General features: G+C 69.8%; 8 protein-coding genes across 8 annotated transcripts; 6 read left to right on the forward strand and 2 right to left on the reverse strand.

Annotated features, from left to right (window-relative positions):
* Positions 1-137: 137 nt before the first annotated feature.
* MICPUCDRAFT_45131 (uncharacterized protein) lies at positions 138-2,827 on the forward strand (the record flags this gene model as incomplete). The annotated part of the gene is made up of 3 exons (XM_003054755.1): positions 138-863; positions 954-2,031; positions 2,077-2,827. 3 exons carry the CDS (start codon positions 138-140, stop codon positions 2,763-2,765), a joined length of 2,493 nt encoding a protein of 830 aa, XP_003054801.1. The 3' UTR covers positions 2,766-2,827.
* A 112-nt stretch (positions 2,828-2,939) lies between these two features.
* Positions 2,940-3,257, forward strand: MICPUCDRAFT_49869 (uncharacterized protein; the record flags this gene model as incomplete). Its single annotated transcript, XM_003054756.1, has 1 exon — positions 2,940-3,257. The coding sequence occupies one exon, from the start codon at positions 2,940-2,942 to the stop codon at positions 3,255-3,257; it is 318 nt and encodes a 105-aa protein (XP_003054802.1).
* A 79-nt stretch (positions 3,258-3,336) lies between these two features.
* On the forward strand, positions 3,337-3,705 carry MICPUCDRAFT_49870 (uncharacterized protein; the record flags this gene model as incomplete). Its single annotated transcript, XM_003054757.1, has 1 exon — positions 3,337-3,705. One exon carries the CDS (start codon positions 3,337-3,339, stop codon positions 3,703-3,705), a length of 369 nt encoding a protein of 122 aa, XP_003054803.1.
* Positions 3,706-3,781: 76 nt separating this feature from the next.
* IFT57 (intraflagellar transport protein 57) lies at positions 3,782-5,056 on the reverse strand (the record flags this gene model as incomplete). Its single annotated transcript, XM_003055301.1, has 2 exons — positions 3,782-4,417; positions 4,493-5,056. 2 exons carry the CDS (start codon positions 5,054-5,056, stop codon positions 3,782-3,784), a joined length of 1,200 nt encoding a protein of 399 aa, XP_003055347.1.
* A 190-nt stretch (positions 5,057-5,246) lies between these two features.
* Positions 5,247-6,003, reverse strand: MICPUCDRAFT_12619 (uncharacterized protein; the record flags this gene model as incomplete). The annotated part of the gene is made up of 2 exons (XM_003055302.1): positions 5,247-5,557; positions 5,754-6,003. 2 exons carry the CDS (start codon positions 6,001-6,003, stop codon positions 5,247-5,249), a joined length of 561 nt encoding a protein of 186 aa, XP_003055348.1.
* A 641-nt stretch (positions 6,004-6,644) lies between these two features.
* Positions 6,645-7,413, forward strand: MICPUCDRAFT_61095 (ATP-binding cassette superfamily; the record flags this gene model as incomplete). Its single annotated transcript, XM_003054758.1, is given in 3 exon segments — positions 6,645-6,725; positions 6,730-6,786; positions 6,798-7,413. The coding sequence occupies 1 exon segment, from the start codon at positions 6,883-6,885 to the stop codon at positions 7,411-7,413; it is 531 nt and encodes a 176-aa protein (XP_003054804.1). The 5' UTR covers positions 6,645-6,725; positions 6,730-6,786; positions 6,798-6,882.
* A 502-nt stretch (positions 7,414-7,915) lies between these two features.
* MICPUCDRAFT_12326 (uncharacterized protein) lies at positions 7,916-8,464 on the forward strand (the record flags this gene model as incomplete). Its single annotated transcript, XM_003054759.1, has 1 exon — positions 7,916-8,464. A coding segment is annotated over one exon (549 nt), but the record flags the coding sequence as incomplete, so codon positions are not given.
* Positions 8,465-8,863: 399 nt separating this feature from the next.
* Positions 8,864-24,080, forward strand: MICPUCDRAFT_49875 (uncharacterized protein; the record flags this gene model as incomplete). Its single annotated transcript, XM_003054760.1, has 2 exons — positions 8,864-19,114; positions 19,302-24,080. 2 exons carry the CDS (start codon positions 8,864-8,866, stop codon positions 24,078-24,080), a joined length of 15,030 nt encoding a protein of 5,009 aa, XP_003054806.1.
* Positions 24,081-24,130: the final 50 nt, after the last annotated feature.

A 24,130-nucleotide genomic window follows, 5' to 3' on the forward strand; every position in this document is an offset into this window, starting at 1 on the left:
CCGCGGCGCGCGAGGCGGAGCAGGCGAAGNCCGCGGCGGAGGACGCGGCGGCGAGAACCGCCGCCGCCNCCGCCGCCGTCGCCGCCGCGGAGACGCGAGCGGCGAACGACGCGACGATCGCCGCGGAGAGCGCGCGCATGCGCGCGGAGCTCGAGCGCGCGAGGGACGGCGGCGCGATCGCGACGCTCATGGGGCAGAGGATGCGGCTCCCGGCGTGGGCGAAGACGGACGAGCTCCTCGCGGCGGTGGCGAGCCACCAGGTGACCATCGTCGCCGGCGAGACAGGATGCGGGAAAACGACGCAGCTCCCGCAGTTCATCTTAGACGACGCGATCGCGCGCGGGGACGGCGCGAGGTGCAACTTGATATGCACGCAGCCGAGGCGGATCTCCGCGACGTCGGTCGCGGCGCGCGTCGCCGCGGAGCGCGGCGAGAGCGTCGGGAAGACGGTGGGGTACAAAATCCGCCTGGAATCCGTCGCGTCGTCGTCGACGCGGATACTGTTCGTCACCACCGGCGTCCTCCTCAGACGGCTCGCGGAGGACCCGCTCCTCGCGGGGGTGTCCCACGTCGTCGTGGACGAGGTCCACGAGCGGTCGCTGGATTCGGATTTCTTGTTGGTGCTCCTGAGGGACGTGCTCCCGCATCGACCGACGTTGCGGGTCGTCCTGATGAGCGCGACGCTCAACGCGGGGGCTTTCAGCGCCTACTTCAAAGGCGCCGCCGTCGCGCAGATCCCGGGGTTTACCTACCCCGTTCAGGAGCACTATCTGGAGGACATCGTTCAGGTCACCGGGTATTCGCCGAACCCCGGGTCGGACGTGTGCAAGCGCGGCGGCAAGGGCTCGGGCGGCGGCGGCGGCGTCGATCAGAGCCTGTGGAACGCGGAGAACGACTTCACGGAGAAGCTCGCGTCGCGCGGGTACTTGGACGCGACGATCCGCTCGCTGAAGATGCTCGACCAGTCGGTCATAAACTACGACCTCGGCTTGAAACTTCTGGAGCACATCTGCGCGAACGAAGCCGCGGGGGCGATCTTGGTTTTCATGCCCGGCCTGGCGGAGATCTCCAAGCTGCACGACGCGTGCGTTTCGTCGCCGGTGGTCTCGAAAGCGTGCGGGCACGGGAAGTATTTAATCGCGCTTCACAGCACTCTGTCCACCGCGGAACAGAAAGTCGTGTTCGAGCACCCGCCGGGGGACTACCGCAAGATCGTCATCGCGACGAACATCGCGGAGACGTCGATCACGATCGACGACGTCGTGTACGTCCTGGACTTTGGCAAGTGCAAAGAAAACGGGTACGATCCGAACACGCGGATGCAGATGTTGTTAGAGCAGTGGGTCTCCCGCGCGTCCGCGAAGCAGCGCCGCGGGCGCGCCGGGCGCGTCAGAGCCGGGCGATGCTTCCGGATGTACACGCGCTTCGTGCACGAGCGCGTGTTCGCGGAGCACACGATGCCGGAGATTAAGCGCGTGCCGTTGGAGGGGCTGTGTCTGCAGATTCAGTTGCAGCGCATGTCCGGCGGCATCGCGGGGTTCCTCGGGAAGGCGTTGGAGCCTCCGAAGGAGGACTCGATCGCGTCCGCGATAAAGACCCTGCGTCAGATCGGCGCGCTGGACGACAAGGAGAATCTCACGCCGCTCGGGCAGCACCTCGCGGCGCTCCCCGTGGACGTGCGCGTCGGGAAGATGTTACTCTACGGCGCCGTCCTCGGGTGCCTGTCGCCGGTGTTGACCATCGCCGCCGTGCTCGGCGGTCGGAGCCCGTTCGTCGCGCCGTTGGAGAAACGCGACGAGGCGGACGCGGCGAAGCGGGCGTTCGCGGAGGATCAGAGCGATCACCTCGCGACGTTGAACGCGTACAACGCGTGGGTGGACGCGAAGAGCTTAGGGAAAGCCGCGGAGATGGCGTTCACGCGGGATAACTTTTTGTCGTTTCGAACGCTCGAGGGCGTCGCGGACCTGCGGAATCAGTTCTCGCAGCTCCTGCACGAGGCGGGGTTCTTAGGCGGCGGCGGGGGGGGAGGGAGTGGGCGCAGAGGCGGCGGGAAGGGAAGTCGCGGCGGGCCGAAAGGCGGCGTACCGGCGCCGCGGCAGCTGGCCGCGGGCGCCGCTCCGTTCGCGCCGGGCGCGGCGGCGGCGGCGCCGCCGCCGCCCCCCCGTCGCGGCGGCGGCGGCGGCGGCGGCCGGTCCTGGGGCCGCCGCGGCCCTCCGCCGGACGACCCGGTCTGGATCAACGCGAACCGAAACGCGTCCAACACGCGCCTCGTCAAGGCTGTCCTCGTCGCGGGTCTGTACCCGAACCTCATACGCGTCGACCCGTCGTCGAAGCCGTCGGCGCCGCCGCGGCTGTTTTATCTCAGCGAGCTCGGCAAGGACGAGACGCTTCAGGTGCACCCTTCGAGCGTCAACCACGGCGCGAAGAAGTTCTCCGCGCGGTGGATGGTGTACCACGAGCGCGTGCAGACGACGAGCGTGTTCGTCCGCGACTGCAGCACGGTGACGCCGTATCAGCTGTTGTTATTCGGAGGGAAGGTGGAAGTGCAGCACGCACAAGGGACGCTGTCGCTCGATCGGTGGGCGACGTTTAAGGCGCCGCCGAGGGTGGGGGTGCTTTTGAAGGAAATTCGAGCGCGGTTGGATAAGGTCCTGAGGGATAAGATCGAGAACTCGCACGAGGACGTCCAGGCCACGGGCGGGCCGCTCGTGGAGGCGATCTTGCAGCTGCTGAACACGGAGCCCATGACGGCGGCGCCGTCGTGAGTCGCACGAGTAGAGCGGAGAGTGAGAATATCCCGCGTGATTTTACGTATCTGACACTCTGCACACGCGTATCCTAGTCAGATACATTCGCGATCGGCTCTCGCGCTCATACTCACGCGCGCTCGCCGACGCCCACGCTCGCACCCTTCTTCGTACGCTCCACTTTTGCCGATCATGGCCGCCGCGATCCCCTTCGTCGTCCCTCTTCTGCCGCTCGCGGTCCCGAGACTCGGGCGCGGGTTCAAGCGCATCGCCACCAAATACGCGCCATCGAAAGTAGCTCCCGTCAAGCCGGTGACGAACACGGAGCCGTTCAAGGGGAAGTTCCCGGAGCGCGACGTCACCGGCGCGTCCGTCATTCAGGTGCGCCCGCCGCGAGTATCCGACGACGTCTGTCTCGCGTCGCGAAAGTCATCGCCCCCGTCGCCGCGGCCGAGGAGGCGTCCGATCCGGATTGTCGGCGAAAATATCTTTTCTGCAGCACCCCTGTAACTAACACTTCTGTCACATTTTCCCCTGCTCTCCGACGCAGCACTGCATGGCCGCGTTATTCGTCGCGAACCAGCTCCTCATGGCCGCGGTGAAGATCTGGGAATCCGACCCGGACTCCCCGTACGTCCTCGGGTTGACCCTGAACGCGCTCGCGTTCATCGCGGACGCGGTCGGTCATGCGCATGTCGCCGGCGGCGACCCAACCGCGATCGACGGCAATGTCCTCCAAAAAGGACACGCGATGACACAAGCGCTGTTCTTACTCCTCGGCGTCGCGGGGAACCTCGGCGTCATCGGCGAGAAGAAGTACGCCGGTCTCGCGCTGGAGAAAGTTCCGGACCTCGGGAAGCGAACGCTCGGCGCGCGGATCGCGACCAACCCCAAGGTCATCATTCCGCTCAACCTGTGGCAGACCGCGCACGCCGCAGGGGTGTTCGGGCTCGCGTGAAGGAGGAGGAAAGAAAAACGCTTCGACGGCGTACATTATGAATTATAAAATGAATTATTAAGGTCTCTACCATTCGTCAATACGGCGTGTCGTCGTCCGCGCCCGGTCGGCGCTTCTTCTTACCCCCCGCCTTTTTCCCCGCGACGATCGCCGCCTGTCTCTTCACCTCGTGCTTCAACAGCGCGCTTCTGCACACCGCGACGCGCACTTCGAACACCTTGATCTCCTCCCGCATCTTCTCCATGTTTTCCTTCATCGTGTTCAGCGGCGTCGCGTCCGCGTTATTCTCCCCGCGGTCCTCGATGACGCCCTTCACCTTTTCGAGCTCCTCCGTGAGGCGCGCGAGCTCGTTCGTCATCGAGCTCGTCGCCTCCGAAGCCGCGTCGTACGCGCGCTGCGTCTCGTCCAGCTTCTCTCGACGCGTCCGGTACTCGTCCGCCAACGGCGCGAGCTGCGCGTTGACGTACGCCTCCCTCGTCTCGATCTTCTCCAACGCCCCCGCGACGTCCTTCACGACGCCGTCGAGCATGACGCGCACGTCCGGGAACGTCCCCGCGATGCTCCGCCGGTGTTCGCGCGCCGACTCGAGGTGCGCGCGCCAGTCTTTGGCGTCGGCGGCGGCGACGACGCGCAACTGCGGCGCGACGCGCTCGAGCTCGAGCTTCCACGCCGCGGCGTCCACGTGCGACTCGATCGCTCGCGCGTCTTCGATCTCCTCGAGGGTTTTCGCGTGCGAGGCGGCGTCCGCGCCGAAGCTCCCCGGGGATTTCGGCGCGGCGCCCGCGACGATGTACGCCTCCTCGGACGCGTCCGAGTCGCTCGCGTCGTCGTCGTCGTTTTCCGCGTCGTCGTCGGCGAACGCCCCCCTCCCCAAACGCGCGCCCTCGCCGCCGCTCTCGAACGCGCCCTCGTGCGCCTCGTACGTCGCCATCTCCGGGGGATCCTCCTTCGCGTGCTTCGGCCGTCGAAGCCGCGGCATCGCGCGCTCGAGCGCGAGATCGCACAGGCCGTTCAGGACGCCCACGGCTTCTTTCCCGGACGCGCGCGTCAGCGCGCTCGGGGAAAACTCCGGCGGGTCGAACCCGAGCTTGGCGCACTCGTGGAGGATCGCCGCCGCGCTCGTCTTCTGGTCGTCGCTCTCTCCCGGCGCGAGGTGGCCCCGTCGCCCGCAGAGCTGGACGAGGAACGCGGCGAGGGCGGCGTAGTGATGAAACCGCGCGTCGCGGTCGCTCGACGAACTCTCCGCGATCGCGAACGTCGCGCGCGTCAGGCGCGGCCACGGCGGCTTGCGCTTCGCGCAGAACTCGGTCTCGTAGTTCAGGAGCTTGAGCTTCTCGAGGATGAGCTCCATGCCGACGTCGGCGTCGACGTCCCCGAGCTCGAGGCTCGGAGCGTCGTCCCCCATGGTCGCGGCGTTGACTCTGACGTCGGGATGGTTCGAAAAACGGCACCTCCTCAACGACTCTTCTATAATACTCGCGGCGACTGGTTTTCATCACTACACGTACACGCGCCTACGACGCGACGACGCCATCCGCGCGTCACTCCACCCACCCGCGTCGCTTCAAGTGCACGTCCGCGAGCGCGGCCATGTAATCCCCCGACCCCCGCCCGTACGCGCTGTTCGCGGCGGCCGCGATGTCGACCCTCGCGCCCTCCGCGTCCCCTCTGCTCTCCTTATACAGCCCGAGATATAACTTCGCGTAAAACTCATCCGCCGCGCTCCTCTTCGCGATCTCCCTCATCCTCTCCTCGCTGCCGTCGCCCGCGAACAGCGCGTACGCCTCGCGCATGTATCCGCGCGGGTCCGGGCCGACGGTCAGCATGTTTTTCTTCGCGCCCTCGAAGGACCCTCGCGGCGACCGCGCCTCAGGGTCGTTCCATACGAGCGAAAGTCGGGGTGGAGTTGAAAGGCGTCAGTTGGAGTTGAAAGGCGTCGATAACGGGGATTGAAAGCGAGGGCTGGGCGAAGAGATACGACGGCAAAAGTCCTTAAGGATCGGCGTTCACCACGCCAACGTGGTCGTATGGGAACCAGTGTATAGAACGCACCTCGCACAAAAACGCCCAGATGGCCTCCTCCGTGTCGTTCGGGTTCACAGCGACGTCTCTCCTAAACTGCGCCGCGCCCGCGTCGAAGTCGTCCAAGTAGTACAGCGAGAGACCGCGCTGCCACATGTACGGCGCTCTGCGGCCGTCCAACGCGATGACCTGGTCGAAGTCCGCGACGCTGCCCTCGACGTCGTCACGCGCGAACTTGGCCATGCCGCGCCTGGTGAGCGTCGAGATCGGGTCCATCGTCCCCGCGGCGGACGCGGCGGACGGGGTGGACGCGAGGGCGACGGACGCGGCGGTGGCGGCGGCGGCGAGCGCGTCGCGGCGTGGGATGCGATGCCGACGAGGACGACGTGAAGGGCGCGTGGACGTCCAGTTCGACGACGAGGCTGCTGCGCGAAGGGCGACGTCGATGTCGTCGTCGTCGTCGTCGTCGTCGTCGTCGTCGTCGTTCGAGGCGCGAGGTCGCGAGGTCGCCGCGTCGCGCGTCCCAGAGGCGCGCGCATCGCGCGTCCGGTCGTCGACGCGCGCGCGTCGCCGCGCCACGGGCACGGCGCGGGGGGTCAGGAGCGCGGATATCGACGACATCGACCGCGCGTGCCCGTCCAGAGAACTAATGACGACGCGAATCCGCGAGCGGCTGCAGTGACGCGTCGCGACGTTTCTCCCTTCCGAGACGAACTTTCGTTATCCGCGCCGCCGTCGAGAGGGGGGGCATTCGTCGACGCGCGCACGCACGCGCTCCCGATTCCAACGACGCGCGCCGCGATGAGCGCCGCCACGATCTCCTCGCGGACGCTGACGACGCCGGCGTCGCTGACGCGCGCGCGCGGGGCGTCCTCGCGCGCCGCCCGCGCCGCGTCGCGCGCCGTCGGCCCCGTCGTCGTCCGAGCCGCGAAGGGCGACGTCCTCCTCGAGGTGAAAGACCTCACCGCGAAGGTCGCGGAGACGGGCGAGACGATCCTCAACGGCGTGACGCTGACGATCAAAGAAGGCGAGACGCACGCGATCATGGGGAAGAACGGCTCGGGGAAGAGCACGTTCACGAAGGTGCTCGTCGGGCATCCGTCGTACGAGGTCACCGGCGGCACCGCGGTGTTCAAGGGAAAGGATCTGCTCGCGATGGACCCGGAGGACCGAGCGAGGGAAGGCCTGTTCCTATCGTTCCAGTCCCCGATCGAGGTCCCGGGCGTTAGCAACACGGACTTCCTTCGGATGATGTGCAACGAGCGGAGGAAAGCGCGAGGGGAGGAGGAGCTCGACCCGCTCGAGTTTTACGGCTTCCTCACGCCCAAGCTCGACCAGCTGAACATGGACCCGTCGTTCCTCGCGCGAAACGTCAACGAGGGCTTCTCCGGCGGCGAGAAGAAACGGAACGAGATCTTACAGCTCGCGGTGATGGAGTCCGAGATGAGCATCTTAGACGAGATCGACTCCGGGTTGGACGTGGACGCGCTGCGCGACGTCGCCGCGGCGGTGAACGTTCTCAAGGAGGGCGACAAGGGGTTGCTTCTCATCACGCACTACCAGCGGCTGCTGGACGCGATTCATCCGGATTTCGTACACGTCATGGAGAAGGGGAAGATCACGCAGACGGGGGACAAGTCCATCGCGTCGAAGCTCGAGGAGGGCGGCTTCGCGAGCCTCGCGTGATGAGTGATTTTGTACGATGTGAGCATCAGGTAGAGGTCGTCGGAGCGGGGGGGGCGCGAAGAGTACGGTAGTGAAATTGGAACAGCATGATGTTGCTCTTGTGAGAGAAAACCACGCTCTTGCGCTTTCGTCCATCAGAAATCGACGCGCCGTCCGCCTCGTCCGCGACCGCGACCATAATGCGAACGCCGACGCGCGCGCTCGCGCTCGTCGTCGCCCTCCTCGCGACGTCGTGCGCGTTCGCCACCGCGCAGATGGAGTTCGATCTCGTCACCAGGCGCGTCCGCCCCCCGTCCATCGCGCGGGCGGATCCCGCTCCCGTCCAGATCGGCGGGCCCCTCCCTTCGCGGTCCTTCCGTCTTCTTCTTCGTTCGATCTGTTCCGTCCTCTTCTCGCCCTGACCCTAAGCCCACCCCACATCCATCGCATCGCATCGCGCTTATCATATCGTCCCATCCCATCGTCCGTCCATCTTCGCAGCGGCTCGGAGAAGGAGCGCGCGCGGTGCGTCGACGAGGAGCTCGGTGCGAACGTCCTCGTGTTGATGTCCTACGAATCCGCCGACGGCGCCGCCGTCGACGTCCGCGTCACGGATCCGGACGGTCGCGACGTCTACGTCGCGAAGAACAAGGCGCGAGGCAAGGCTGGGTTCACGACGAAGATCGCGGGAGACCACAGCGCGTGCTTCACGAGGTCGCGGCCGCCGGGCGGCGGCGACGACTTTTCGTCGAACGACGGCGACGGCGTCGCGCACAGGGTGAAGCTCGACTGGAAGAAGGGCGTGGCGGTGAACGATTGGAACAAGATCGCGAAGAGAGGCGATGTCGCGGACGTCGCGACGGACTTGCGACGCGTGGAGGCGGACCTTCGAGGGGTGCACCAGGAGATGATGTGGCTGCGGCGGCGGGAGGAAGAGATGCGGACGATCAACGAGAAGACCAACGCCAGGGTGGCGTGGCTGTGCGCGATGTCGCTGTGCGCGTGCGTCGCGAGCGGGGCGACGCAGTACGCGTACCTGAAGTATCATTTCAGGGCGAAGAAGATGATTTAACGGAAGGAATTCATCGCGAGCGCGCGTAGTAGTAGACGACGCGAGCGCGATGCCCCGCGGTGGACGTTTCGACGCCGGCCTCGGCAGACTCGGAAAGTTCATTTTATCAATGCATCATCGTCATTGTTTGTTTCCCCGAGACGCGTGACAGGATGACGAGATCTGCGTAGCGAGTCACTCCTCGGACGCGCCGCATACCTCGCGGCGCGCGCGATACTCGATCTCCGTCCTGCGCGCGCTTCGCGCTCGCGTCGCGCGCATCGCGTCCGATGCCGCCGAGGTGAGGAGAGAGAGGCGCGAGGAGGACTCGAAGGACCTCTCCTCGGACGGACGTTACCGCCGAGGGGAGACCGAGATTGTTAGCGCCCGAACCGCGTCGTCGGCCGCGCCGTCGTCGTCATGTTCGAAGGGCAGCTCACCGCGGTGCTGAACCGCACCTTGGGAGCGTACGTCCACGGGATCTCGTCCAAAGACCTCTCCGTCGCGGTCCTCAGCGGAAACATCGTGCTGAAGAACCTGCGAATGAAAGCGGACGCGCTCAACGCGCTCGGCATGCCCTTCGACGTCCGCGCGGGCGTCGTCGGAAAACTCACGCTTCAGGTCCCGTGGCGCGCGCTCGGACGCCAGCCCGTGATCGCGACGTTGGACGAAGTCTACGTCGTCGCCGGGTTCGCGTCGCAAGACGCGTCGCTGAGCGTGGAGGAGAAGACGAAGCGATGGAACGCCGCGCAGGCGGAGCTCAAGCGCAAGATCGTGGACGAGGGCGAGCTCGCGTGGCTCGCCGCGAACGCCGCGACGGGCGGCGGCGCGACGAAGAACGCCGCCGCGCAGCCGCCGGCGAACGACGGCGACGAAGGCGGCGGCGGGTGGCTCGCGGGCATGCTCGACACGATCCTCGGCAACCTCGAAGTGCGCGTCACGCGGATACACCTCAGATTAGAGGACGACCTCGGCGGCGCGGATGGCGCGGACGGCGCCGGCTGCGCGTCCGAAGCTTCTTCCGCTTCGAACCCGTTCGCCGCCGGCGTCACGCTCGAGTCCTTATCAGTGAGCACGGTAGACGCCGACGGCGCGGAGTCGTTCTCCGTGAAAGGGCTCGCGGAGAGGATGCGAAAGTCCGCGACGCTGTCGCGCCTGGCGATATACTTCGACGTCGGCGCGAAGACGTTGAGGCCGCTGGGGACCGCGGCGTGGAAAGACGTCGCGTCGTCGACGCTCGCGGCGGTGATGGAACCCGGGACGACGTCGAGAGCGTTCGAGGCCGCGACGGCTGGCTCGAACGTCCCGACGGAGAAGGCGTCGAAGGCGTCGAAGGCGTCGGCGTCGGAGGAGGACGTGAAGGCTTCCGCGCTCGCCGCGACGGAGCAAGCGTCGCGGCGGTCGTTCCTCCTCGCGCCCGCGTCCGCGCGGGCGCGGTACGAACGCCGAGGTAAAATCGAAGCCGCGTCGGAGACGCTGGCGTCGCAACGCGTGTACCTGCGCGTCGATTCGCTCGCGGCGACGCTCAAGTCGTCGCACCTGCGCGTGTTGTTTTACGCCGTCGAGAGGTTAGAGCGCGACGCGAGGCGCGCGCCGCACGCGCACTTGCGGCCGTCGGTGTCGGTGAGGGAATCGCCGAGGGCGTGGTGGACGTTCGCGACGGCGGCGGCGAAGCTGAGACGATCCGTCGACGCCGCCGAGCGCGGCGGGGAGCTCAGCGTGCACCGCGCGATGGAGCTCATGCGCGCGCGGCGTGCCTACGTCGACGCGTACGCCGCGCGCGCGCTGTCAAAGCCGAGGCCGAAGAAGGTGAGGTCTGGCGAGCGGTGGCCGAGGGCGTTGGCCGTCGGCGAGGCGCCGGAGATCGACGCGATCGAGGCGTCGCACCCGGCGCACAGCTGCGTGTTGTTCCGCGCGCTCGCGCACCAGCGGTTGAAGCAGACGACCGGGGACGACGTCCAGGACGGCGTCGCGAAGGCTTCCGGCGGCGGGTGGTTTTCGAGCTGGACGTGGGGGTCGTCCGGGAAGAAGGACGACGGCGGCGGCGCGGAGAACGCGGACGGCGGCGGCGACGGCGAGATGAGCGCGAAGGACTGGGACGCGCTCCAGAAAATCTTCGACGTGGAAGGCCACGCCGCGGCGGCCGCGGCGGCCGCGTCCGCGGTGTCCGACGACGCGCTCCAGGCTGAGTACTCCGTGCGCGTGGGTTCGATGTCTCTAGAGCTCGTGGACGACGAGAGCGGCGGCGGCGGCGGCGCGTCGCGACAGAACGTCGTCGTGTTGCACTCCGCCGCGAGCGGCTTCGTCGCCGGCTCGCGAGCGTTCGGCGCGGCGAGGGCGGACCACAGGCTCATCGTGTCCGGGATGGAGCTCACCGCGAGCGGCTCGACGCTCGCGCGCGTGCGCGGCGGGCGCGCGTCGCGGGCGTTGGACGACCGCGCGGACGCGGACGACACCGCGCGGATTCTGTGGGGCTCGGGCGCGGACGGCGATTCCGATTCCGACGACGACGACGACGCTTTCGCGGACGCGTCCGCGGACGTGGAAGACCTCGGCTTGGCGTCTGGGACGGACGACGACGCGCGCGCCGCCGCGCCGCCGCCGCCGCACGCGCTGTCCGTGAAGTTCGAGAACAAGCCGAAGCCGCGATCTCCGCGCGAGGAAGACGAAACGTCAACCGACGCGCCGCCGCCGCCGCCGGATATCGTCGTCGCGGCGACCGTCGCGCCCGCGTATCTGACCGTCCTCCGCGCGCCCGTCGACCGCGTCGTCGCCGTCCTCACGCGGCACAAGTCCGAGGCGCTCGCGGCGCAAGAGGAGACGTTCAAGCGCGCGGTCGCCGCGAGCGCGAGCGCGACCGCGGCGGCCGCGCAAGAGCGCGTCCTCGCGGCGTTGAGCGAACGCCCGGTGATTGACGCGTCGGTCGTGATTCACACGCCGCACGTCGCGGTGCCGTCGCGGCCGGGGCTGGACGCGGCGACGCTGCTGCTCGACTTAGGGCGGCTACGTCTCAGGAGCCGCGACGCCGTCGAGCTCGGCGTGGACGTCGCGCAGAGGCGGATGTTCAGCGGATTCGCGATTGAAGTGTCGGAGATTTCCGCGTCCATCGCGCGCGGGGTGTCGGACGCGAACGACTGTGGCGTCGGCGGCGCGAATCCGACTTTGGCGTTCGAGGACGCGTCGCCGCTGCTGCCGTCGTTCGGCGCGCGCGCGACGGTGCTTCAGGCGCTCGCGCCCGTGCCCGGGAGGGCGTCGCTCGACGTGACGTTCACCGCGAACGCGCTGCGCGCGGCGGTGTCGCCGCGGCGGATCGACCAGCTCGTCGCGATCGCGGAGCATCTCTCGTCGTCGTCGGAGCGAATCTCGACGGGCGGATACCACGGCGGCGGCGACGACGACGACGACGTCGCGAGCCTCGCGGGGTCGGACTTCACGATCGGCTCGGACGTGAGCGCGGTCCCGGGAGACGGAGTCAAGGGCTGGATTTTGCAAGTCTCGTTCGGGCGTCTGCAGTGGACGCCGTGTCTCGTGAAGGTGAACGACCTCGGGAAGGTTGAGATTTTCGCCGCCGGCGTCGCCGGGGGACTCGGCGCCGTCGCGGGAAAACCGCTCGCGGCGCCCACGTTCGTGACCACCGGGGGCGCGCTGAAACTCCGCGCGAGCGACGCCGCGGGGAAGAAACACGCGATGATCGTGTCTCCGGACGCGGCGTCGACGACGAGCGCGATGGAGAGAATTCGCGCGGCGGCGGGCACCGGGGCGACGAGTCATTTCCCGGATCTCGTCAAGTCGAACCGCGTCGTTCGGTTCAAGTCCTCGAGGGCGATGACGAGGGTGAAGGAGGCGATCAACGCGGGCGCGAGGAACGCGCGCGCCAGCGCGGGCATCGCCGTCGCAGAGGGAGACGAACCGGCGCCGACGGAAGCGGAACCGACGCGCGACGGCGCCGCCGGCTCCGCGAAGGAAAAAGACGTCGTCGACTCGATTCGATTCACAGCGACGCTGTCGGAGCTCTCCATCGTCGTCGCCGCGCCCTTGGACGCGCCGCTGTCAACCCCGGCGGAGAGAGCGTCGTCGGCGTCGACGTTGACGCGCGTAGACACGATGAGCAGCGAGCACGCGGACGAGTTTTACGACGCGAACGACGATGTCGAGTGGTGGCGACGCCGCGGCGGCGGCGGCGGCGGCGGCGCCGACGACGACGTCGAACGCGCGCTCGCGCGAATCGTCCTCTCCGACGTCGGCGCGACGTATTCGCAGCGCGATGACGACGTGAACGTCGCGCTCAGCCTCGCCGCGTTTACGGTGCACGACGCGTACGCCTCGGACGTAACGAACCGGCGATGCACGCTGCTCACGACCGGCGCGGCGAGTCGCGTCGGCGGTAAGGGCGGCGGCGAAAACGAAAACGTTTTCCACGTGACCTACGCTTCCATCGCGCCGGGGTCGAGCGCGTACGCCGGCGTCGACGCCGAGATCGCCGCCGTGCTCGGCCCGCTGTCGATGTCGATTCGAAGACCGACGCTCGCCGCGCTCGCGGCGTTTCCGTCGCTCCTCGGCGGCGCGCGCGCGAGCGGTTCGGAGACGACGACGACGACGACGCCGACGGCGGCGGCGGCGGCGAACGCGGATGTGGTCGCCGCGGAGACGGGAAAATCCCGCGTGGCGATGGCCGTCACCGCGCGCGTCGACGCGCTCCGACTCGCGCTGCTTCTCGAAGACGCCGAGGACGACGACACCTCGCGATTGAATCCCGGGTGCGTGCTGGAGGCGAAAATAACGGACATGGACGCGGCGTTGACGCTGTATCCGTCGACGACGAAAGTCGAAGCGTCGATGGGGACGCTGCGCGTCACGGATCCGCGTCTGCCGCCGGCGCATCCGTACCGGTACATCGTGAATCCTTCGCGGGGAGGGATCGACTCGGACGCGTCGGCGGGGTCCTCGCTCGTGACCGCGTCGTACGAGAGCTTCGACGAGGGCGAGCAGGCGGACGGCGCGCTGTCGAGCGTCGCCGCGAACGTCGCGTCGTTGCGCGTCGTCTTCTTGTACCGCCTCGTGACGGAAATTTCCGACTTTTTCGACGGCCTCTCCGTCGCGATCGCCGCTCCCGCCGCGTCGTCGTCGTCGTCCAAGGCGACGACCGCGTCGTCGTCCTCCACGTCATCATCCACGTCACCATCTGCGGCGATGCGATTGGACATCGCGATGGACGCCCCCGTGATCGTCGTCCCGCGGCTCACGTCCGACGTGTCGCTCGCGTTGGAGCTCGACATGGGCGCGCTCGGGGCGAAAAACGCGCTCACGCAGACGCGCTCGACGCGACCCGACGCGGCGACGCGAACCGCCGCGAAATCCAAATCGTCCCCGGGGCTCGACAGCCTCGCGTGCAGCGACGACGAAGACGACGATGCCGACGCAGACGAAGAATACGACGCGGGGGCGTCCGCGGCGACGATCGTCGATCGCACCGCCGTGCGGCTGTCAGGCGTCAACGTCGTCGTCGTCGGCGGCGACGCCGCCGGCGCGGGTCCGCGACGCGTCCCACTCATGCGCTCGCCCGCGGCCGCGGAGGCGGTGATCTGGCGTCGTCTCGGCGGCACGCGCGACGCGGACGACGACACGCCGGAGACGGTGGTGCGCGCGGACGTCGAGCCGCTCATCATGGACATCTCCGCGGAGGACTTCCGGTTGCTGTCCACGTGCGTGTTGTCGAACATGGCGGAAAAACCGTCGAGGATGGAGACGCCGGCGAATCCGCTTCGGTTCCCGCGCGGCGTCGCGACGACGGACGCCGAGGACGCGTTTCGCGCCACCGCCGCCGCTTCCGGACCTCTCGGGACGTTAGAAGAGGGCGAGACCGAAACCGGCGACGAGGACGACGCCGTCGTGAACGCCGCCGCGCCGCCGCCGCACTCGCGCTTCTCGCTCGCGCGAGACGAACCCGCCGTCGTCCTCGAAGGCCCGACCGTCGTCACGACGCGCCTTTCCGTCCGCGTCGCGCTCATGGAGCTCGCGCTGTACCGCGGCGGCGGCCGAGGCGAACCGCTCGCGACGCTGTCCGTGCACGAGCTGTCCTCCGAGGTGTGCGTCTTGGACCCGGACACGTACACCGCGCGCGCGTCCGTCGCCGCGGTGGAGCTCGAGGATCTTCGATATCTTCGATCGAGACTCGACGGCGGCGGCGGCGGCGGCGGCGGAAGCGAAAGGCTCGTCGCGTTCGGCGGGTGCCCGTCCGCGGAGCGCGCGACGATCTCGCGCGAGCGCGGCGGGCTGCTCCCGTTGCTTCAGCTCGAGTCCACGACCGGCCCCGCGGTGGGAGGCACGCGCGCGGGGGCGACGCTGCAGCGGTTCACGCTCGAGGTTGAGCCGACGTTTCTTCTCGACGTCGGCAGGGTGTTTTACCCCACGCTCGCGGGCGGCGGCGGCGAAGCCCCGGAGGAGGTTCTCCCGCGCGACATCGCGCTCGCGCCCGGGGTCGTGCACGCGCTCGACGCGGACGTGGTGTTATCGAAAGGCGTTCGAATCGTCGCGGATGGCGGCGCGGGCGGCGAGTACGTGCTCGACGGCGGCGGACGCGCTTTGCGCGTGCGCGAAGCCGACGTCTTCTCCGGTCCCGTCATTTTCGTCGGACCGAAGTGCGTGTTGACGCTAAAAAACGTCCTCGTGGAGATCGAGGCCGCGTGCGGCGCGAAAGCGGCGTGGCCGTTCGTCGTCAAGCTCGCCGCGGGCGCGCGGTGCGTCGCGGCGCCGGAGGATAAAGTATCCTTCGCGTCGTCCTCGGCGTCCGTCGCGGATTGCGATCGCGAGCTCCCGGCGTCGGCGCTCTCAGCCTCGGAGACGGCCGCCGCGGCCGGCGCTACGACCGCGGCGGCGACCGCGACCGCGGCGGCAACGCGGACGACGTTTTCGTTCCGTGCGACGTGCTTAGAGCTGCGCGTCGTCGGCGACGGGCGCGGGAACGGCGACGCGGGCGATAACGCCGGGGAAGACGACGCCGTGGATTTTACGCTCGGCGTGAACGCCGAGTACGTCTCGGAGACGCGCTGCGCCGCGGACGGCGGCGACACGGACACGGACGTTCAGCTGCAGCTCGCGCGCGTCGGCGTGCGCCAGTCCAGCGGGAGCGACGGAAACGACGCGAGCGACGGCGACGGAGATATCCTCGCGCCCGTGGACGTCACGATGCGTTACGCCGTGCGCGCGGATAAAAACGGCGTTCAAGACGACGAAGCGCGAATCACTCTCGGCGCGTCGCCGCTGTCGTTCTCGCTCTCAAACGAGCGCGTCGAACTGCTCTCGCGCCTGTCCGCGCGCCTCGCGTCCGCGTTCGCGTCCGCGCCGGTCGCGCCGTGCCGCGTCTTCAACAAAGTCTGGTCCAGCGACGAACTCGGCGCGAGCGCCGACGACGCCGCCGGCGGCTTCGACGAAGGCGTCGGCGGCTCGACGAGAGGCGCCGCCGGGTGGTCCATCTGGCGTCCGCGTCCGCCGTCCGGGTACGCCCCGCTCGGCGACGTCGTCGCCCTCGGCGTCGCCAAACCCCCCGCCGACCCGGTGACGGTCATACGCGCGTCGCCCGCGTTCACGTCGCCGCCGTTGGCGTTCGAGCACGCGGGGACGAGGACGCCGCCGTCCATCGCCGCCGCGGGGCTCGTCGCGTGGACGCCGACGCCGCCGCCCGGGTTCGTCGCCCTGGGCGTCGTCTGCGCGCCGGAAGGTTCGGGGCCGCCGCCGCTGGACGCGATGCGGTGCGTTCGAAGAGAGCTCGTCGTTGCCGCGGAGGGCGTCGTCGGGAGAGCGTGCGCGGGCGTCGGCGAAGCGCCGTTGTGGGTCGTGAACAACGCGGCGCGGACGTGCGTCGCCGGCGGCGCGCGCGCGGCGCGCGCGTTGGACCTTCGCGTGCCGACCGGGCTCCCCGGGGAGAAACGCGGCGCGAGCGGTGGCTCGAGCGCTTCTGCGGCGTCTTCGTCGACGACGACCGCCGCCGTGGATGTCGACGGATTCGGTAGTAACGTTCCGTTAACCGGCGTTACCGCCGCGCCGGTGACGATGACCGTCGTCGATTTCGAACGCGTGTGGTGGGATTTCAAATCCGGCGCGAAGACGCGCGTGTCCGTGTGGCGTCCGAAAGTCCCGCGCGGATGGGGCTCGTTCGGCGACGTCGCGGTGAACCGCCTCGAACCGCCGGTGTCCACGGTCGTCGTTCGCGTGATCCCCGATCGCGTCGAACGCGGCGCATCCGGTCGCCCGCGGTCGCCGCCGACGACCCCGCCGATCGGCTACCACCTCGTGTGGAAAGACTCCGGTTTCCGCGCTGGGCGCAGCCGTCACAAGCAAGGCACGATCTCGTTCTGGCGCCCGGTCCCGCAGGACGGGTACGTCGCCATCGGCGACGTCGCGTCGCCGTCGCACGCGTCCCCGCCGAAGGACGCGGTCGTGTGCTTGAGAGCGGACCTCGCGCGAGCGTTGCCTCAGTTTGCGTTCAGCGAAGGCGCGGCGTGGACCTCCGCGGGCGCGCACTTCAAACTCGGCAAGAGACCTGTGGCGCTGTTTCACCCGAACGCGTTCTCGGAGGACTGGACGTCGTTGGGGACCTTCCTCGCGGCGCACGCGGAGGAGGGGAAGTCGTTGAGACCGCCGGAGATGGCTTACGCGCCCGAGTACGCGCGATGGAAGTCCCCGACGGACCAGGACGGCGGAGGCGGCGGGTACGTCTTTTCCACGCGGCTCGACGTCCTCGACGCGACAGTCTTCGCGGACGCGGCGGCGCGACGCGCGCCGCTCGCGCGTCTGTCCTTACGCCGCGTCTCCGTGGACGCGAAACTCACCGCGGATAACGACACAACCGCGGAGGTGTCGTGCACGACGGAGCTGTCGCACTTCAACGCGAGGACGGCGGCGTGGGAGCCGGTCGTCGAGCCGTGGTCGCTCGTCGCTCGGTACGCGGACGTCGTCGACGCGTTGGACGCGCCATCGAAACGCCGAGCGCTGGACTTCACGCCGCCGGGGTATACCCTCCGCGTGGACGGCGCGGGGCCGTTGCGAACGGTCATCACGCATGCGTTTCTGGATGATCTGATCGGCGCGTACGCGGCGTCGATGCGCGCGGGCGGCGAGAAGAAGACGACGCACGCCGCCGCCGCCGCGAAGAAGAAGAAGATGAACGAAAACGACGGCGACGGCGTCGTCAACGCGACGGGTCGCAGGGTCTGGACGCGCGCGAAAAACGGCGTCGTCACGGAGACGAAACCCGGCGGGATCTTACCGGGCGTCGGCGTCGAGAGAGCGCCGCCGGCGTCGCTTCTCGCGAACGGCGCGGAGGACGGGGTCGTCTCTCCGCGGTCGAGACCGACGTCGTCGGAGCCGTGTTACGCGCTGATCGAAGTGCTCGCGTGTCGCGCCGTCGGCGTCGTCGAATCGCTCGACGCCGCGTCAGACGACGACTCCGTCCCGCCGCCGCCGCTTCGCACGCTGCGGTTTTCTTTGGACGGCGTCCGGGGAGACGGCGGCGTCGATCACGATCACGCCGCGTGCACGATCGCGCTGGAAGACGAAACGTCAACCGGCGCGGCGCTCGTGGACGTCGTCCCGTGGCGGCTCGCGAACGCGAACGCGAACGCGAACGACGCGGGCGACGCGTTCGGCGTTTTGCGTTTGCGCGCGGAGGTGACGCACACGTCGCACGGCGCGATTCAAGCCGCGCTGGGGGAGTCGCGTCTCGATGCGCGCGTGGCGTCTTCCGCGATCGACGTGCCGTCGGCGGTGCTGCTGCGCGCCGCGAGCGCGGAGACGTGGTTTCCGAGCGATGACGGCGAGTGGTACGAGCTGGAGCCGTCCGCGGCGAGCGGATCGAACCGCCGCCCGCGCGTGCGACTTCGCGTTCGGCTCGTCGAGGGCCTCCAACTCCGATCGCCGCGCGCGAGAACGCCGCTCGGCGCCGCCGCGATGATCTCGAGCGCGATGTCGTCCGTCTCCGGGGACTTCGACGGCCTCGCGATCGCGGACGCGGGCGTCGGCGGCGGCGACGGCGGCGGCGGCGGCGGCGACGGCGGCGCGGGACGTTTAGAACGTCTGAAACTCTACCGCGCGCATCAGCTCGAGCTCGTGTGGTGGTCGCGAAACTCCGGGTCGATACTGGACGTCTCCGGGTGGCACCCGGTGTGCCCGCCGGGGACGGCGCTCCTCGGGACGTCCATCGTCGCCGGGTTCAACGCCCCGAACGAGGCGTTGATCGCGCGCGCGCCGTGGCTCGACCCGGCTGCGTCGGTTTCTTCGGTTTCAAAACCGTCCGTCGGCCCGTCCGCGACGGCGCCCCCCGTCGGGTTCGCGCGCGTCTACGCGGACTCCGGGAAGCGATGGATGAACGACCCGAACGGCACGGTCGCGATCTGGCACCCGGAGGCGCCGCCGGGGTACGTCGCCGTGGGATGCGTCGTCACCCCGGATCACCAGCCCCCGGATCCGACGAAATTCGCGTGCGTCCGCGCCGATCTCGCGGCGCCGTCCGCCGCGGCGCCGGCGCCGCTGTGGTCCAATCACGGCGCGCACAGCAAGCTTGGGAACGAACAGCTCGCGCTGTATCGCACCGGCGTCGCGGGCGGCGCGGGGTGGACCGCGGTGTCGTCGCATTCGCGCGAGGACGTCGAGCACGCGGAGTTTCCGCCGTTTGAGGTGCGTTCTATACACTGGTCCCCGTACGACCGCGTCGGCGTGGTGAACGCCGATCCTTAAGGACTTTTCCCGGCGCGTCTCTCCGCCCAGGGTCCCTCGCTTTCAATCCCCGCCCTCGACGCCTTTCAACTCCATCTGACGCCTTTCGACTCCACCCCGACATTCGCTCGTATGGAACGACCCTGAGATTCGGTGGGACGTCGCCGCGGGCGCGAGCGTCGAGGAGGCGTCCGCGATCGCCGCCGCCGCCGCCGACGACGCCGACGCCGACGACGACGCCGCCGTCGCGACGATAGGCGGGCCGAACATCGCGCTCGCGCCGAACGGCCCGTGGGCGCCGGTGGGGTCGCGTCGGCTCGGCGCCGCGACCGCGGCAGCGGTGGCGCTGGGCCCCGCGCGCGCCACCGCCGTCGTCCTCGATCGGAGGCTCGGGACCCTTCGCGCGCCGGCGACGGCGACGTCGCATCTGCCGTTCGAGATGGAGGCGCGTCTCGTGACGTTGAACGTCGTCCCGGACGCGGTCGCGGGCGGCGCGAAGAAGAAGAAGATAAGGCGCGGTGGCGGCGGCGGCGGCGACGCGATTTCCGACGTCGCGGACGTGTACGAGTCCGAGCGGTTCTACCCGTTCGTCGGTTGGACCGAGCCGAAGGGCAACCTGGACGAATACTTCACCGGTCGCTTCGGCGAGCTCGGCGGCGCGAACAGCACGTCACACTTCCCCGACGTTCCTCTCCCGGAAGGCTGGCGATGGGACGGCCCCTGGGAGCTCGACCGGGGCGTCAGCGTGGACGCGAACGGGTGGGCGTACGGCGCCAACTGGGTCACGAAGTGGGGGCACGGTTCCGGCAGCCGCGGGATACACGTCACGCGGCGGCGGCGGTGGACGCGCAGACGCGCGCCGATCGACGCGGACGACGCGGACGACGTGGACGCGGACGACGACGACAGAGGGAAGCTCGCCGCGGATCCGTCGTCCTGGAGCGGGGTGTTACGCGCGCAGGAACCGGGGCGGCCGCCGGCGGATCCGCTGCCGTTGCCGCTCGGCTGCGGCGGCGCCGCCGCCGGCGGGTCCACCTCGTTGGGCCTCGACGTGCGGATCCCCGGGAGGACGGAGTGGGCGCGGCGCGACCCCGCGGCGTTCGGGAGCGCGTGGCCGATTCCGATCGGGCGGCTCGCGCCGCGCCCGCGCGCGCGCGACGGCGACCCGATCGTCAACGGACACGGGCCCTGGTTAGCCGAGTGCGTCGACGCCGCCGCAAACGCCGCGTCGTCGTCGTCGTCGTCGTCGTCGAATCCCACGACGTTCGTCGTCTTCACCGCGGAGCCCGACCTCGAGGTGAGCTCCATCGCCGGCGTGGACGCGCTTCGGGGCGGCCGCGCGTGGCGGCTCGCCGCGCACGCGCCAGTGACGATCCAGACCGCGCTGCCGTGCGCCTGCGCGTTCGTCCTCCGCGCGCCCGACGCGTCCGCCGTCGCGACGGGCGTCGCGCGTCCGGGCGCGCCGTGTAAGATAACCTCCGCGGATCCGCGCGTGCCGCTCGCGCTAGAGCTCACGCCGCTGATGCCCGACGGATCGCCCGCGGGGACGTGCGCTAGCGCCGTTCCGCTGCGCGGCGGCGGGCCCGTCGCGGAGTTGTGCGTCGGCGGCGGCGGCGGCGGCGACGACGGCGGAACGTTGCGTCTCGCCGTCGCCGTCGACTTCGCGTGCGCGCCGTCCCCGGGCGCGGCGGCGCCGCCGCTCCTCGTGGACGTCCGCGCGCCGTTGATGCTGGCGAACGGGTGTCCATTCAGCGTCCGCGCGGGCGCGCTCGAGGCGGTGAAGAACCGTCCGATCGCGACGACGCGCGTCGACGCCGGCGCGCAGAGGATGCTGCCGACGCCGCAGATGAAAAAGTTTGCGAAAAAATCCGACGGCGGACATCATCGCGACGACGACGACGCGTCGCTGACCGCGCGGCGGACGATCTACATCGCCGCCGCCGCGCACGACGGCTCGGCGTTCGGAAACCCCGCGCGCGTGGAGATCGAGCCCGGGGCGGAGCCGACGCGGGCGCTGATGCACACGCCGTCCGGGCCGGTGCTCGCGCGCGTATCGTCGCAGCCGTGGGCGCCGAAGGGCGCATCCGCCGCGGCGCCGCGGCCGTGCTTGCGCGTCTCGATCGCGCCGTCGCTCTCGATCGTGAACCTGTCGTCGGTCGCGGTCGCGGTGAGCGCGACGGGCGCGACGACGCAGACGTTCGCGCCGGGGCAGGGGCCCTGGCCGGTGCTCCACGCGCCGGAGAGACCCCGCGGGCGCGGCGGCGGCGGCGGCGGCGGCGGCGGCGACGACGACGACGACGTCGAGATCGCGTTCGCGATCGACAACGCGCCGTCGTCGGCGCCGCTGTCCGTCGCGGAGGTCGCCGCGAGCGCGACGGGGATGTGGATATCCCCGCCCGCGCGCGGCGGCGCGGCAGTAACCGCCACGGTCGCGGCGTTACACGTCGCGGCGGAGACGACCGCGGAGGGGTGCCGACTTCTCGTCTTGCGCGGCGGGAGCGCGCCGGAGGAGTGCTCCGCCGCGTCGTTGCGCGTCGCGAACCGAACCTGGCGCGACGTGTCCGTGCGGCAAGTCAGGCGAAAGAACGGCGCGGACGGCGCGGAGGCGTGGGACGCGATCGGACCGTGGCTTCGCGTCAGCGCGGGGTCGTGCACGCCGTGGGCTCTGAGCGATCCGTCCGCGGCGGCGGCGGCGGCGGCGGCGGGCGCGTCCATCTCGACCGCGCCGTCGCGGCGGCGCCGCGAGCGCGAGATCGTCCCCGCCGAGGACGACGTGGAGACGGGCGGGGAGGGCGGAGAAAACGACGAAGACGACGACGACGACGACGACGACGACGGCTACTTTCTCGCCGGGTACGACGGCGACGCCGCCGACGACGCGTCCTCGAGACCAAACTTTGTCGAAGTCTGCGTCGGCGACGTCGACGACGTCCAAAGCGCGCGCGCGCGCGTCTCTCTCCCGTCCGCGAGCGCGTCCGACGCGATGCCGACGGACCCGCTGGATCGCCCCGCGGCGATCGTCCGCGACACGAGCGGCGGCGCGTCCGCGCACGACACGTGGCACAACGTCTACGCCGTCCGCCGCGTCTTCGACGCGGACGCCGGCGCCGGCGCCGGCGTCGCGTCCATCGTCGTCGCGCGTCACGCGGCGTCCGGCGTCGACGCCGGAGAAGCAGAGCGCGCGCTTCTCCCCGCGCCGAAGCGACGGCAGCTCGTGCGCGAGTCTCACGTCGAGATATCGCTCCCCGTCGCGTCGTTATCCGTCGTCGACGGCGCGGACGAGCTGCTGTTGGCGTCGTTGGACGGGTTCGAGCTCGCGTCGCGGTCGGGGCTCGGCCCCGGCGGCGGGTCCGCGGCGATCGAGGTTGCGGTGCGGGGCGTGCAGGTGGACGACCAGTGCCCGAGGGCGGCGTTCCCGGTGATCGCGTACCATAACCCGGCGCACGGCCCGCTGTTGAGGGCGTTCGCGACGACCGCGCCGATCGAAGCCGGCGGCGACGGCGAAGGCGCGGGGAGCGGCGGCGGCAAAGACGCGCGGCACCCGGCGATTTCGGTCAACGTGACGCGGGGCGGCGTACACCTGCGCGTGCACGAACCGTTCCTGTGGCGTCTGTCCGACTTCGCCGCGCGGCTGCGCTCGGAGCGGATGACCGTCGCGAGCGGCGGGAAGAGCGGCGGCGCGGGCGCGGGCGCGGGCGCGGCGGCGGCGGCGACGGCGGCGGCGGCGGACCCCGTCGTCGTCGTCGGCGCGATGCGCATCTCCCCGATTCACGCGAAGATCACGTTCAAACCGTCGCCGGACTCGCGACCGAACGGCGTCGGACCCGCGGTGTCGTCTGTGCTCGCCTTCTTAAACCTCGACCGGCTCCCGATTCACATCGGCGAGTTTCGACGCGCGAGGGAACGCGCGCGGTCGTCTGCGTTATCGAAGCAAGTGTACGGGCACGTCAAGGCTGAGGTGTTGAAGCAGACGCTGCAAGTCCTCGCGAGCGTGAACCACCTCGGAAACGTCGCGGGGACGCTCGATCAGTTCGGGGATAAGATTCGGGACCTGGGCGGCCTCATCGGCGACGACGTCATCGGCGGCGAGTCGCGGCGAGGCCGCGGCGACGACGGCGGCGGCGGCGGCGGCGGCGACACCGATCTCTTCGACGACCTCACCGGCGGCAGAGTCAACGTCGTCACCGGCGCCGCGCGAGGCACGGGCGAGCTCGCGAAGGGCGTCCTCGGCGGCGTCGCGGGCATATTCACGAAAGCCGGGAAGGGGTTCAAGAAGAGCGGCGTGCAAGGCTTCGCGAGAGGCGCGGCGCAGGGCGTCGTCGGACTCGGCACGAACACCGCCGCGGGTGCCGTAAATTTCGTCGCGCGCGTCGTCGAAGGCGTCGACGCGACGATCGGCACGGCGCAGGACACGGTGAAAGGCGGCCAGGACGCGGCCGCGGCGACGCGTCGAAGGCTCCCGCTCGCGGTCAGAGGCGACGGCGTCGTCCGACCGTGGACGCAGCACGACGCGAACGGGCTGCGTTTACTTCGCGTCGCGCGCGCCAAGACGGACGCCATCGGAGGCAAGACGCGGCCGTTCGCGAGCGATCGGTTCGAAGCGTCGCTCGCGATCGCGGACGGCCGCGTGCTCTTGCTCTCGAACGCGCGCGTCGGCGTCGTCGCGGCGGCCGAGGAGAGAGTCGAGTGGGTGTTGACGTGGGCGCAGGTCGCGAGCGTGCGCGTCGGCGAGGGCGGCGATGACGACGGCGGCGCCGTCGTCGCGATTCGAGCGCGCGGCGACGGCGCTCGGGCGATGAGACTCGCGCGGTGCGAGAATAACGCGAGGGCGAGGGAGGTCGTCGCGCGAGTCGGGGACGTGTGGGCCGCCGCGAGGGCGGCGAGCGTCGGCGGCGGGGGGGGAGGAGGAGCGGGTGGGGGGTTCTGACAGAACAGAGGGGTGGCGGGGGACGACGACGACGAAACGTCCAGAGATGA

The sequence above is a fragment of the Micromonas pusilla genome, assembly GCF_000151265.4.
Source record: "Micromonas pusilla CCMP1545 genomic scaffold MICPUCscaffold_1, whole genome shotgun sequence".
NCBI lineage: Eukaryota > Viridiplantae > Chlorophyta > Mamiellophyceae > Mamiellales > Mamiellaceae > Micromonas > Micromonas pusilla.